This window comes from Mesoplodon bidens (assembly GCF_964165515.1).
Source record: "Mesoplodon bidens genome assembly, chromosome: 4".
In the NCBI taxonomy this organism is placed as follows: Eukaryota; Metazoa; Chordata; class Mammalia; order Artiodactyla; family Ziphiidae; genus Mesoplodon; species Mesoplodon bidens.
In genome coordinates this window covers 121,870,080-121,884,882 of record NC_138160.1, presented here as the reverse complement: position 1 = coordinate 121,884,882, position 14,803 = coordinate 121,870,080, and the positions used below count along the sequence as shown (strand labels likewise).

At 46.6% G+C, this 14,803-nt stretch overlaps 1 protein-coding gene across 3 annotated transcripts in view; it reads right to left on the bottom strand.

Moving 5' to 3' along the window:
* ARHGAP26 (Rho GTPase activating protein 26) overlaps positions 1 to 14,803 on the bottom strand; it is a 483,661-nt gene that overhangs the window by 361,945 nt on the left and 106,913 nt on the right. For all 3 annotated transcript variants that reach the window (XR_014015710.1, XM_081232450.1, XM_081232451.1), the window contains exons 2-3: positions 3,086 to 3,181; positions 1,397 to 1,458 (exon numbers count right to left, since the gene is read on the bottom strand). Coding sequence is in view for 2 of the 3 variants with exons in the window: in XM_081232450.1 (XP_081088576.1) it covers positions 1,397 to 1,458; positions 3,086 to 3,181 (158 nt within the window). In the remaining variant the exon portion in view is untranslated. The remainder of the gene's footprint in view (positions 1 to 1,396; positions 1,459 to 3,085; positions 3,182 to 14,803) is intronic.

Genomic DNA, 14,803 nt, shown 5'->3' with positions numbered 1-14,803 from the left:
AGCAGCCTACATAAGCAAACCAAAACCTCAAGGTTAAGAAACTGAAATCTAAGAAACTGAAACCAATCACAAACAACTAGACTTTCCCAAATAAGGCAACCGCTTAAGCTAGAGCCAATCAAATAATTTCCTTGCTTTGTTTCCACATCTGCTATATAAAAGTCTTTGCCCTACCTCCTGTTGATGGAGTGCTCCTAACCACTTCCGGGTTGGTTCTGCCCAAGTTGAATCAATTTTTGTTTAAATACACTTAAAAATTAAACATGCCTCAGTTTATCTTTTAACACCCTCAATGTGATAGTATTGATATTTGGAGATGGAGCCTTTGGAGATAATTATAGGTCATGAGGAGAGAATCCTCATGATGGGATTAGTGACCTTGTAAGAGACAGGACAGTTTCCTCAACACTTTCTCTGCCCTGGGAGAAAACAGCAAAGAGGTGGCTGTCTGCAAGCCAGGAAGAGGGCCCTCACCAGGAACCAAATCAGCCAGCAACTTGATTTTGGACTACTCAGTCTCCACAACTGTGAAAAATAAATGTTTGTTGTTTAAGCCACCCAGTCTATGGAATTTTGTTACGGCAACCCGAGCAGACTAACACAGTAGACTTAGTCCTGAAACCACTGGCTGTTAGTATGGGAAGAGAAGAAAAATCCTCATTGATGACTCTTCCCTGGGCCTCTGGAGCACTGCTGCCTAGAGACAAGCCCACCTGGCGACAAATCAGCATGCAGCTTCATTCCTGATGTCTTAGGAATAAGAGGGAGGCCGAAAAGAGCTTCCTGTGGAGCCAAAATCCCTCATCTGTGAAATGCTGGACCACATCAGAATAAAGCCTTGTACAGAAGACCTCTCTTAAGAACCTGGAGATCAGTGTTTGATTCTTGAATTTGCACACTGCCTCTCTTTGAAGAACTTCTTATGGTTCCCATCATTTACTAAGTACCCCTTGATTGGATGCCTACCAACATGGCAGGCACTGTGTTAGGTACCCTGGAACTGAAAGTGAAGGAAAGCTCTTGGATGGGTTTAATAAGGTGAGAAGGAGGGGAGCAGGGTAGGGCACCTTCATTCCCATTCTGCCAGTAAGGAATCTCAAGCTCCCCAAAGTTAAATAATTCAAAAGATCCACCTTAAGTCATATACTTTATATATACACCTTATAGTGAACCTGTAGTAGGACAACAATGTGGTTCTAAGTTATCCAGGGTAATCCTTTAAATATTTACAAAAGGTTTCAAACCCAGCAAGGATGAGAAGATGAGGCTTGCTCATGAGCCCAGAGCACTCAAGTGGCAGGGCCTGGACTCAAACCCTGTTCTTCTGACAACAAATCCTGTGTTCCCTCGATGTGACCGCACTGTCCAGGACCAAGGGCAGCCCAGCCATACTCACCATCCGTATCCGTTCATCTTCAAGATTCCTGAGGACAGTGGCAAACTCCTGCAGAGACCTTGCTGAAAAAGAGAAAGGGGCCATGAGGTGGAAGTAGAGTGACAGGCCCTTGGGAACCCTTCCAGATACAGCTATTGTGTTATGGACTGAAATCCCTTGGCATATGCAGAGACCTAAAGACAACTCTTCCCAAGGCTCCCCTTATCTTTTCATCATTAACCACTAAGGATGACCCAGAAATGCAGGATAATCCACCGGGCACTCTAGCTAGGGAAGGGTTTCCTTCAAGGAAAAGACCTGCCTGTTCCTGAGAGAACCCAGGACTGATGGGATGCTGGCCAGCTCCCAGGCTCCAGGCTGGACCGGGCAGAGTTCCTCTTTGGAGTTCAAGGATTTCCTGCCCAGGATTTGACCTCCTCAACCTTTGTTGTGGGGTTGCGTCAGAACCCAACCTTTTCTTTGCACCAGAGCTAAACAAACAACACTGCTGGCATTGGAAGCCACATCTCTGGCTTTTCCTTGGGTTCCTCCTCTCTGAGTCCTCAAGCCCCTTATTATTGCAACACAGCTGGCAGCACAGCAGTCAGATGTGGACAGTCTCTTTCGCAGGGATTATTCCAAAGGCAATAAGCACTGCATACAATAGCCCTAAGGATATTCCAGACATTCATGTAATGCTGGGAAAAACATCTATATATTCAGGAGTTACAACAAAGATACGTTTTCACTGCTCTCAGCTGTCTCCCAATTCCCTCTGCTCATCCCCAGATCCTGATTTTCTGCATGCTAACAGGGAATCCATAAGCATTTGGTGACTTAATTCAATGTAACTTGCTCAACTCTTGCTCACTTAATGGAGTCCACCAAGATGCCCAATGGAAGAATAAGGTGCAATGACTAGGCCCTGACAAAGACAGGTGTCTTGACATTGCAAATCCTCTGTGCTCAGTGTTGCCCTCAGAAGATGGACAGGGGATGGTGAAGAGCGACACGGCGCAGCAAGCTAACAAATGGTAACCTCCGCTCTCAGCCTCTTGTTAAGGAAAATTGCACGGGAGAGGCGGGGCCGTGACCCAGATACGGAGCTCCTCTCCCCATCCGAAGGCAGCGACAGCTACATAGCTCTAGCCAACTGTTGCCAGGACAGAATGAGGGGCCGGCTGCTCAGGCTCCCCAATTTTCAAAGAAGCTAGAAAACTGGAACTTTACATAAATTCAACTTACATGGTAATTCAATTTAAAAAAATGAGTGCCCAAGGAAACATGGCTGCATTAGGACCTCAGCCCATGAGCCATCACCTGCAACCTCTGATCTAACTCTTCTCCCATCTACCCATGTCCTGCTTTTGCTCTAATTCTAAAGTACTGTGGTTGGGGGAAGAACGTTGCAGAGCCAGCCAGAAGCAGAACGCTAACAGAGGGCGGAGATAGGAGCCCCACAGCGAACCTTCCCGCTTTCTCCTGCAGGCCGCAGGGTGAGAGCCACTGCAATCCCAGGGCTCTGAGGAGAAGCCCTGGAGAGCCCCGGGCCCTGACCTTCACTCAACCCTGCCCGCTCCACTCTTAATACTGACTTCTTAATTTACAACACTTACATACTCCCTATTCCAGGGGAAAGACTCAGGGAGGACATTGAAAGCTGTGGCACACAGTGAACTTTTTAAACTCTTACATGTGGTTATGACTTACCTATGCACATTTCATCATCTGTTTCTGCATCTCCTATGCACTGAAACTTAAATTCATTTAAGGAATCTGCAAATTTCCGCTTCGCTGAAGACAAATCTAGCAAAAAAAAAAAAAGAGAGAGTAAAAAATATGAATTACTGAAATAAACCTGTTTTCATGTTTCCTGCACCTTTTAGTCCTTTTACTAATACACCAGCTAGCAGATCTGTTCCTGAGTCCATCTCAGAGCACAAAAGAATGTAAATTCAAAAGAGTGAATACTTGTTTATAAGATGAAATAATTCAGAAGTTAATATTTTTGCTACATTTGCTTTAACAAGTCTGGTCCTCACTCTCTAATTCCTCAGGCTACGCATCGAGTCCTGCCACCTCCACCTGACACCAGTGGGGGTCACTGAAGCTGTCCTCACATGAGACTCAACAATACCCCCCACCCCAGTGCAACGCACAAGGGAGCTGGCACAAAGGGCTTGGAACTTCACAGGCGCACCCGGACCTCCCCTTCCGACTCAAGGACGCGGGAGGCCCGAGTTCTCAGAACCCTCTGGGCTCCACTCAAAGCACAGCAGCCGCCAACCTGACGAATCTCCACCTGAACCAGTTTCCTGGGTCACCTGGGTCACCTCGTTCCACCGCTGCCCTGAGAACAAAGCCCTGGCAATGTTCTGAGTTGGGGTAAAAACACACCCCACACATGGTATCTATAAAGAAACCTCTTGGAGGCCCTTGTCAAATTTAAAAAATAAGCTTTCATTTAAGACAGTAATAAAAGCCAATGGTCCTTCCTGAACCCTCAGCTTCTGTTAAGGGTATAAACCACCGAGGCACCTTTAAGTGGCCTGACAGACAAGGCTGCTCGGCACAAACATGCTTAACTTAATTCCACGTGCAGCCTTCCTGCAGATTAGGCTAATCATTCAAATTACCCTCGGACATGTTTCCCTCATTGAAGGGGAAATGGCATTATGTTCAAATTCCCAGAGGAGGGAAATATGAGGCATAACTGGCAACGAGGTCTGGCTTTAATAAGGTACTGGGGGGAGTGGAGGGTGGGGATTCTGGCTTCACAGATCAACAGAGCCTCTTGGAATATAAGCATCCATGAGCCTCAGCCCTTCTCTTTAGCTCTTAGATTTGTCCCTCGAGGTTAGGGGTCATGTTTTTTCCATCTGCTCGTTTGTTTGTTTCCTCTCCAGGTACCTGGCACTGCACCCTGACTCAGTACATGATGAATAACGCGCGTGTATGGAGGAGGGGGCTGGGGGACTGTACACAAATCCAGCTGCCAGTGTTGAGTTCACCGATCCCAGTGTTCATCCCAAGCAACGGTGCCAGTGGAAGAGCCAAGCAGGGCCGTCCTGCTGTACTCAGGTCTGAGGCTCCGACCACCGTATGGATACCAGGGGCTCCTGCTCCGGGACCACCCTCCCAACCTGAGCTCGGATGACGTGGGTCCCGAGCTAGCCGTGGCTTGTGCAAGGCCCTCCACTCGCTCGACACCAGAAGGGGAAGGCACTTGGAGTGGAGGAGAACACAGGAGCCAACGGCCAGCAGTCTCTGGTCTCTCCCTGGTTCGGTCAATTTAATGGAATGGTTCTTGGCCAGAAGTCCAAAGATGCCAACAGGGAAATCAGGCATTTCTTAAGACTTGCCAACCCAGGCTGAGGAGATCCCTGAGAACACACATCAGTCCCTGGCAAGTCAAGAAAGAAAGAGATGCATCTGAAAGTCAGAACGTTGTGGGGAGGAAGGACAGGGGCGGCCACAGGCAGGCAGGGAGAAAAGGAGGGAGAATAATCTTTCCCAGACAAAGACAAAGCACTCCGAGAGGCCCCACGTGTGGGGTGCATGGAATGTGGGCAGGGGGTCCTCAGTCTTGGCTTTGCTGGAATGTTTCCCTGATCAGAACTCACAGAGAAAGGCCTGAGCAAAGAGTAAGAACACGACTGTTTCTCTATCCATTCAGCAACCCCCCTGTGCCTCCCCAATAGGGCAAGCAGGACTCAAGCTGGACCATCTTCTCAACAAAGTGGAAAAAGAGAGAAAAGTCAGCCAGGCTTGGGAAAGCTCCCAGCACACACCTGAAAGGCCATGCTGCCAGGGGCAGCTGCCAGGAAGGATCAAGGAGTGGCTAATAATGCACGACGGGGCCTCTGTGGGGCCTTCCACAGGAGACCCACTGAACCAGGAGCAGGCCTGTTAGCTTACAACCAGGAGGTAACCTGATTTCCCTGTGCGGTGGCACACAGCACACCCGAGAAGCGCTGTGGGCCCCACAAAGCCGATAAAGAGGCCGGTGCCCTGGATGGGAGATTAGGTAACGAGTCCTGGTATGGAGTCAGTACTGGGCTGTGGGCCCAGGAGGACAGCTGGGTAGAGTGAGAAGCCCAGTTACTGGAATCTGAAAAGGAACTCACCATGGGCTTGAACGACACATGCCAGACACAGCACTCTCTGGGTAAAGGTACAGTGGACACCTGCTGTTTCCTTGTTCAGCATCTACTCCCCAACTTTAGGAATATCATCTCCAGCTTGCTTTGGAGAACCTCCCTTCTCCACCTGCGTTACATGGGGTCCTGCTTCTACACTGGTCAACCCCTTCCCCAGCCCCCTGCCCTCATCCCAACCTCCACTGGCCCCTGGGTTCGAGTTGCAGCTCCACCATTTACCAGCTATGTAGCTAATCCTGGGTTAGTCATAAAGTCTCTGTCAACTCACCTCACAGAAGTTGTCATCCTCTGAGTGAGGAGACCTACCGAAGCTGCGGGGCTGTCGGGAGAGCCAGCGAGACACACGGGGGGAGCACTGTACGCTGTCAGCTTCCGCTCTAGGCAAGGCTGGGCTACTCTGCCTTAATACATTAGTCCTGCAGTAACAGGACCCAGGGAAGGGAAGCATGATTACCCGTACTGAGAGCTCAGAGAACTTAAAGGACTGACATAAGAGCACACAGCCTCTAAGAAGTGGATCTGCAACTCGAGCGAGTCCTCTGAACTGAGGTCCGTGTGGGCACACCATGCTGCCTCACCCCGTTCAGATCAACTCCTCTCCATTATTTGGGACAACAGAGAGGACATCAAAAAGAGAACACCCGGGCTTCCCTGGAGGCGCAGTGGTGGAGAGTCCGCCTGCCGATGCAGGGAACACGGGTTCGTGCCCCGGTCTGGGAGGATCCCACATGCCGCGGAGCGGCTGGGCCCGTGAGCCATGGCCGCTGAGCCTGCGCGTCCGGAGCCTGTGCTCCGCAACGGGAGAGGCCACAACAGTGAGAGGCCCACGTACCGCAAAAAAAAAAAAAAAAAGAGAACACCCAAAAGCCACTGCCTCTTGGCTACTGCCACCCAGTAAGAGTGCTGGCATCTTATGTAGGTGATCATGTGGGATATGCAGCTGCACAGAGACTTCTTTCTGGAGACTTTCACTCTGATGCTCACAGGAATCTCACATGCACATTCCAGTAAGAGAAGAGGAGAAGGCAGGGAGGCTGGCGCTGGGTGCATGCCAAGCTCCGTGGCCCCCTGCTCATATAACCCCACTGTTTCATGTTCAGGCAGTGCAAGACACAGCGAGCAGCCAAGCAGAGGCAATAATATTTACTTTGCAGAAACATCTGTTGCTAGAAAGGCAGAATGCTGGCCAGAGTGGAGAGAAGGCGTGACTGGCAGCCTCTGGGGAGGACAAGGATCTGTTTTACAGAGTAAGTAGGCTCTGCCGCTGAGTGAGGAGACCAGGCGGGTAGGGATATGGAAGCAGCTGGAAGTCTGGGCCCTGACGGGCTGCTCCTAAAGCTGCCTGCTCACTCGGGGACCAGAGAAAATTGCCCTTCTCTTCCTGGAGATGCCATGCTCTGACACAGCAGACACTAATTCTGCAGAGTTTAAGAGAGTAAGCCAAGCATAAACCTTTCTTTCACCAAAACAGCTGGTTTATCCTAATTTTTTAAGTTAGAATATACCTTGATTTACACAAGCTTTACCAGTAATAGCACAAGTCAAGCCACTTCCTTTTTTTCCTTTGTAAAACTTAACACACATGTGCACAAACACACAGGCTCGTGAACACACACATAATGAAGGACTCAAGGTAACCTTACAATTATATTTATTTTCAGTGCATCTGACCTCCAAAGTTACCAAGATTGGATATAACTACCCTTAAAACGTTTTGCTACTCTGTCACATGTTCCTGGACTTAGAAACTGATTACAGTTAATAAAGACCAACTGCCGAAAGAAGCACTTGCAACAGGATTGGCCTCCTGGCTGCTTAAAACACAAGAACGCCAAAGTCCCCAGGCCTTGTTAATCTCTCCCTTCTCTGAAAGCCAATTACACTTACACTCTGTGCCCCATCATCCTGCATCTAGAATGACTCCGGAACTATTCATGAGTGGTTTTGTATCACAATGCACAATGAGTGCCTAGGACAGGACTGAACAAGGTAGCCCTCAAAGCCTGTTGCATCCATCTGATTGGCCACAGCAACACAACTTGGCTTGTCTGGAGTGTCTGAGATTCCCCAGATGAGAGGACCCACCATGAGAGCTGAGAGGTGGACGTGAGCCCGAGAGGTTACAGCTTTTCCCCACAAGCCCCATTCCCAGGTAAAACTTAACACACTCAAAATGAAATTCTCTCTCCCCTCCTACCGGCTCCCCAGAGAGCCAACCAAGGGCCCCTTCCTATGTCCCCCATTGGGCAAAGGGCACCATCATTCATCCTGCCACACAAGTCAGAGTCAGACACCCATGCGTCATCCTTGACGGCAACGGTGTCCTTCCCAAGTCTGGCCATTTTGCCTCCTAAGTATCTCGGTTCTGCACTCTCCATTACTACCAGCAACCCCTAAACCAAATACCCCCATTGCCTGGATAACTGCAGCTGCCCCTCCCTGGTCTCCCCACATCCACTATTGTCCCTCCGGCAGTTCTCCACCCAATCGTGTCGGCTCCAGCAGTGAACCCTGCGACGGTTTCCCAGAGCTCTAAGAACAAAGACCAAAGTCCCTTCCAAGGCCTGAGAGGTCCTGCAGGGTCTGGGCCACCACCTCCCAGTGGGCTCTAGAAACCCTGGCCTCTGCCAGTTCCTGGAACGGGCCCAACTCCTGCCTGCAGCCCTCAGCTCAACAATTCCTTCCTCCAGGAAGCCTTCCCTGACTCATCTAATCAGACCAAACGCTGCCCCAATTTCCCTCCCAGAATCCTATGTACCTCTTCTTCACAGCAATTTTATATCGCTCAGGTAATTATTTGATTAGTATCTCCCTGACTTGTAAGTTCCATAAGGGTGAGGACTGTGTCCCTTCATGCTCACCACTGTATCCTCAGAACCTAGCACAGTGCCTGACTGAGAGCGGGTGTCACAGAAAGAACAAAGGGAGAAAGGAAGTCAGGCACTCCACTAGTTCATCACACTCAAAGGTGAAATTCCCGATTTTATGCTTGATGAGTGAAAAAAAAGCAGATTAGGTACATTAGGTGAAACTTTCCAACTTATGTAAGTCTGGTTGGAGCTTACATATGCAAGAATGTGCTTACTGTTAACACACAACCACCTGCCCTGATGCTGTCCATTGAGGAAGATCCCCACGGAGCTGAAGAAAGAGCTGGCAGCATGCACGTAAAGTAAAGCCTTCTCTACACCAGGTGACCAGGGAAAATGAGCTACGAACACGCCAACTGTTGGTCACAGCCAGGTGTCCCCTTTCAGCCCCAGCACGTCCCCAAGCCTGGAGCTAAAACAGATGAAAGAAGCATTCCCACTTGACTCTTCTCTCTTTCCCCATATCTGGGCAAGCTGAGAACACATCCTACCAAAACCTGTGCTTGGAGAGAGGCATTTCCCCAGGTCTGCATGTGGCATTTTAAACTGAGTAACTGTAAGAAAAGCAAGCGACGTCCCCTTGTTAAACGCCTGAACGCTACATTATATAAGCAAAAAGAAACAGACCATGTTCAAATCTTACAGTACTAACATTTGTCTAGTTTCTGTGATGTGCAGCCTTGCCTGTGGCCTCTAGATGGCGAGCAGCTGTATCAGAGAAGGTGTGCCAAGACTCAAGGAGAAACAACAGGGCCAACCTTCAACCTGTCCCACTGATGAAGACACCCACCGGAGAAGCAAATGTCCAGGGGACATTTGTCAATCAGCAATGGAGGGAGGGGCCCTGGCCTCCATGGTGGGGAGAAGTGTCCTAATACATTCCAAGAAGCTGTGTTGATCTTATCCATTCAAGCCTGAGACATGGAGGGATGAAGTCACCACCGAGATGTCTCTCGCATTCTTTCAAATCTGGCTGGAGAAGACTCGGAAAACCTCTCATCTCTCCAAAGGGTGATATACCCACCAACCACAACAGCCACGGCATGTCACATAATGTGCATTCTGATTACACATCTGCATGCTTTCCCTAAGGCCATTTCCCCTAGAACTTCATTTCCTAAATGAGGCCATAGCCAGCACTGACTCCAGAGAATCTGTTTTTTCAACCAGAGCACTAAGGGTAATTAAATTTTCAGAGTTGATTTTTAAAATGAAATCAAATAGAGAACAAAGAAAGGTGTGTCATCCTTTTCCAGATGAGGTTTCTGATTCTATTTGCATGAAAACATCCTTCAAGAATATGGGAGACCAAACCCACCTTAATCTATATCAAAATAACTTTAAATATATTATGCATTAGTTTATTGGATACTTACTGTGTAATATGTACCTACTAAGCAATTTAAATCATTTTGTCCCTACAACCATTGTACTGAGCACGTATTATGACTCCCATTTTGCAGACCGGTAAACAGACTCAGAGAGGTTAAATAACCTGTCACGGCCACACAGTTAATAACCGGCAGTTTAAGAAACCTGGTCTCACCGATCCCCAAACTCTTAACTATTATACCATATTGTCTAATTTACTCAAATATTTGAGAATCTAATATCAGTGTGCTCAAAGGAATAAAAAGATGACATGTACACATTCCATATCCTGGAGGAGAATGCAATTTAGAAGGGTCAATCTGTGTATACAAACATAAATTAAAGCAATGCATGCTAAGGCAATCTGAGAGTTAAAAGAAAAAAAAGTAGCCACAGAAGTGTAAGAGGGATACTATTTCAGCTGGGGCCATTGAAGGAGGCTTCCCAGAAAAAGAAAAAAAAAAAAAAAAAGAATAGGAAGTGGTATTTGAAGTGCACCTTAAAAGTTCAGTAGTATTTGGATATCTAGAAATGGGAGGAGGTGCAGGGCAGGGAGGCAGGGATGGGAAGGTATTCTAGAAGCAGGAATGGGAAACAAAGAAATGCAAAAGGAGAGGACCTACCCAGAAATAGCAGGAAGCCCAGCTTGATGGATAGCAGATAAGACTGGGAAGAGAAGTTAAAAGGAATTGAATGCCAAGCTAACAAATTTGAACTTCATCCCCAAGGAAATGGAAACCAGATTTTTATACAGAAGAGAGACTAGATCAACTTAAACACTGATTAAGGCTTTCACTAAGGAGCTAGCCCAGAACTTAGTTTGGGAACTTCTACTCTGACTTTCCATCCCACTTCAACCAAGAACACACAACCACAGTCAAGGGGCTTTCTCCTTGTGGGATGACACCTCTCAACCTGGACAATGGTGCCCACCACTCAGCCTGGAGATAAGCAGAGCATGAGGGATTCAAAGAAACTCTGCTCCCTACTAAAAACTCCAAGTTCAGGTCCAGTTACGAGTGATCATTAGCATCATCACTGTATATACATAATCACAGCTGACCCTTGAACAACACGGGGGTCAATCATATAACTTATAGTTGGCCCTCCATATTCACAGTTCTTCCACATCTGCAGATTCAACCAACCACAGACCACATAGTACTGTAGTATTTACAATGGAAAAATATCCACATATAAGTGGACCCACCCAGCTCAAACCCACATTGTTTAAGGGTCAACTGTATATACAAATAATGTATACAAAGACATTTGTATTTCCCAAGTGCTATATTAGCTTTTCCTCATAAGAATATTGAGAGTTTAAGTGATTACATTTGATCTTCTATAGATAAGGAAATCAAGGACTAGCTGAATGACACTGCATGTCACATAGTAAGTGCTTAATGAACATTTGCTAATCAATGATCATTATGTTAAGTGAGTCAGCATCAGACCTACAATGTATAAAAATTAATAAAAATTAATAAACTCTAATTAAAATAGTGTCAGGGGGCCAGAAGGGCAAGCTCTCATGTCCTACAAAGTTAGTGCTCAGGAGGAAAAAGAAAGACTTCCTCTTCTTGCCTGGCAAGAACTTAGCCAATGAGAGACTGTCACAAGTCAGCCAATGAAAAGCCACTATACTTTGAACTCTCAATTCTTCCAATGGATTTACTATAGCTCTCCCAGCTTCCTTCTCCCCTCTTTGAAACAGTTCTCCTCTCCCTGCTGGGCAGGGACTTGCATGTGGCTCACCATGATTGTAGACCCCAAAGGGAAAATCTTTGTTGATTCCAAATAAACCCACTTTGTACTAGAGAAATAACTGGCAGTCTATTTGTTTGAGGTCAAGATTTTGGTGGCCCAAATGGGGATCCAGAGAAGACCCCCAATGACTCCAAGGCTGGTGAGCAAACAGGTGTGACACCCACTTCAAGCCCATTATTGCTCACTGCTTTTCTCACCAACCCTGGGGTTTGAGGGTAAGTTATTCTCCCTCTCTCCAAATCCAAGCTTCTGCCCTCTCTGCGTTTTGAACCTCTGCAGATCTTATTTGGTATATATTTTTAAGACTTTGTCCTTTCTGGTTAAGGCCTTGTTCTATATTCAAGCACTCACCTGGCACTTCAGCCTGATTTTTGAAGTCAGGCTGTTCCAATTCAAACTGTGCTAGCCTTCAGTCCATTCCTTTTGGAACAGGGGCTGTTTCATTGGAACTGTGCCACTTCAGCCTTGGGCCTGATTCCTTTTGAAGTAGGGGCTGGGGCTGCTCTAGTGGAACTGTGCTGTTAAGCCTTTGGCCTGACTCCTTCAGAATTAGGCTGTGTCATTAGAGCTGTGCTGAGCAGCCTTCAGCCCAACTCTTTCATGACCAGATTGTTCCCTTAGCACTGGCTGGTAATCAGCCTGCAGTCTATTTGAGCTGTTTAGGCTGTTTGAAAATTACTCTCTGCTTAAGAGAAAAACCTCTGAGAGATGGGAGCCCAGTTATGTGACTATTTTGAGGGCACTCCCCACATCGGGATTCCAGCCAATTTTGTTTAAATACCACAATCCTTCCTCAGGTGCATTTCTAACTAAATGGACCTACCTAACCAAAGGCAATTTAGAATATCAAAGCCATTATGGGGAACTTTTGAAATCCCCAAACTTTTCTTAAAACCGAATTGGACAACCACAGCTCAAAAGTTTCCAAAACTGAATGAAATGCCTATTTTGATTGGTATTTTGAGGCTTCTAAACATTATCAGAAGCCTAAAATTGTCTTTCTGCAAAATAAGATCTTAAGATTAACTGAGACAAACAAATGATTAAAGAAAGATAAAGTGGCTTCTGAAGCCTCCAGCTCCTCTTCCCGGGTTCCTTTGTCCCAGGCTCTGCCTCTGGTGCCATCTTCTTCCTTTCCTTCTCTGCCACCTACACGTCTATACCCTCAATTCCCCCATATTAATAAGTCTCTGGTCGAACTTCCCTTTACTCCTGAAACTCTTCCCACCCCCTTTTCCTCTAAACCTATCAGAACCTGATCCTCTAATTAAGTTTTCTGAGGATCCAGAGGCCAAACACTTAATTTCTTATATTCCCAAAGTTGAACTGCAAACCACAGTCAAAGATTTTCCCAAAGTAACCAAAAATCCTCACAGATTTGCTGGGGAATTTAATATAGCCATTCAAATTTATCAACCTTATTGCTCTGACTTATATCTGCTAGTCATATGCTTGTAGGTGAAGGCCAGGCCCAGCATTGGATGAAAACTGCTAATAGGGAAACTCCTGAAGGTCCCTAGAATTACAACTGGAAACCAGCCCACTCACTGACTTACTGTATTAACAGGCTCAGGCAATCACTAGGCAACTTCATCAGGCAATTCCTAGGGCTTTTCCAAAGCCTATTGATCAAAACAAAATTCAGGCATTCAAACAAAAATCTGATGAACCTGTTCATAAGTATTACAACTGACTTCAGATTATTTTTAAAAGAAATTCTGGTCTTTCTTCAGATATTGATTCCATTCACACGCTCTTAACTCTATGTTTATTAATGGGCTAAACTGGGACCTTTCCCTTCTAGTAAAAAGGACCAGGATGGAATGGGAAACTATGTCCACTCCAGATTTAGTTAATCTGGCAAACCAGCTCTCTCACACTGTGGACGAGTCACCTAAAAGGAAAACTGCTATAATTCTTAATCTTCAACTACAGCAAATGAAGGCCCCCAAATGAAACCAAAACCCCCCTAGTTTCTGCTATTACTGTAAAGAGCCAGGACATTGGAAAAGAGATGACTACAAATTTAAGCACTTCAGGTACCTTCTGCTCTCTAACCAACCTTTCCAACGTCCTCCCAATTCTCAATGGTGGGGCTGCAACGAACTCTAAAGGCTCTTCCCAAGCCTCCTTCTTAATCGGCTAGGAGAAATATTTCTCCAGATTATGGATGAATCTCTTCCAGTCCTGACATTGGAGCTACACTCTCCGTGCTCAACCCCACTATGACAAAACAGCCCCAGCCTCAGGATACTAAATGAGTTCAAATAGTGAGGATCTCTAATGAACCTCAAAAGGTTCCTGCTCTGAACCTACTCCCTTTTGTGTAGGCTCTTGGAGAGATAACCCCCTTTCCTCTGTAGTTCCTCTGCCCCATCCATTTATTAGGCTTAGACTTCTTAGAAAAGTATCACGCTGAAATGTCTTTCTCCTAAAAGGGGAAAATAACTCTAGAAGTTGACAGTAGTTATCAAAGCAGACAACCAAGTGAATTAAATGACCCTTTGACATCTTATATTTGGTCCATTTCTGATGATACTAGAGCTGATTCTGGAAACACTGATCATTTGTCCCTATTGAATCAGCTACCAACCTTCTTAGGGGCAAAATCTCCAACTGATACTGGCAAAATTCATAGCACACCTTGCATCAAGATTCAAATAGATCCCTCAAAACCTCTCCTCAGAATTAATCAATACCCTATAAGAAGCCCTTCAAGGTACAAAGCCCATAATAGAAGACTACAAGTCTCAAGGCCTCATTATCCCTTGCACTAGGCACTATTTCCTGTAATACTCTTATTTTTATGGTAAGAAGATCTAAGGGCCGAGGGTAGAGGTTTGTCCAGGACCCCTGAGCAAGAAACAACATGATCCCTCGACATGCTGCTGTTCTTAACCCTCATACATTACTAACATCCATTCCCACGAAAGCAAATTCTTTACTGTAATGGATGAATGCAGGGCATTCTTTAGTATTCCAGTTGAAGTTAACCAGCACCTCTTTGCCTTCACTTGGGAAGAAAAAACAATTCACCTGAACAGTAATGCCTCAGAAATTTATTTCTCACAAATCCTGAAGGCTGATTTGGATGATAAAAAGTTCTCTGGGGGCTTCCCTGGTGGCGCAGCGGTTGAGAGTCCGCCTGCCGAGGCAGGGGATACGGGTTCGTGCCCCGGTCCGGGAGGATCCCACATGCCGCAGAGCGGCTGGGCCCGTGAGCCATGGCCTCTGAGCCTGCGCGTCCGGAGCCTGTG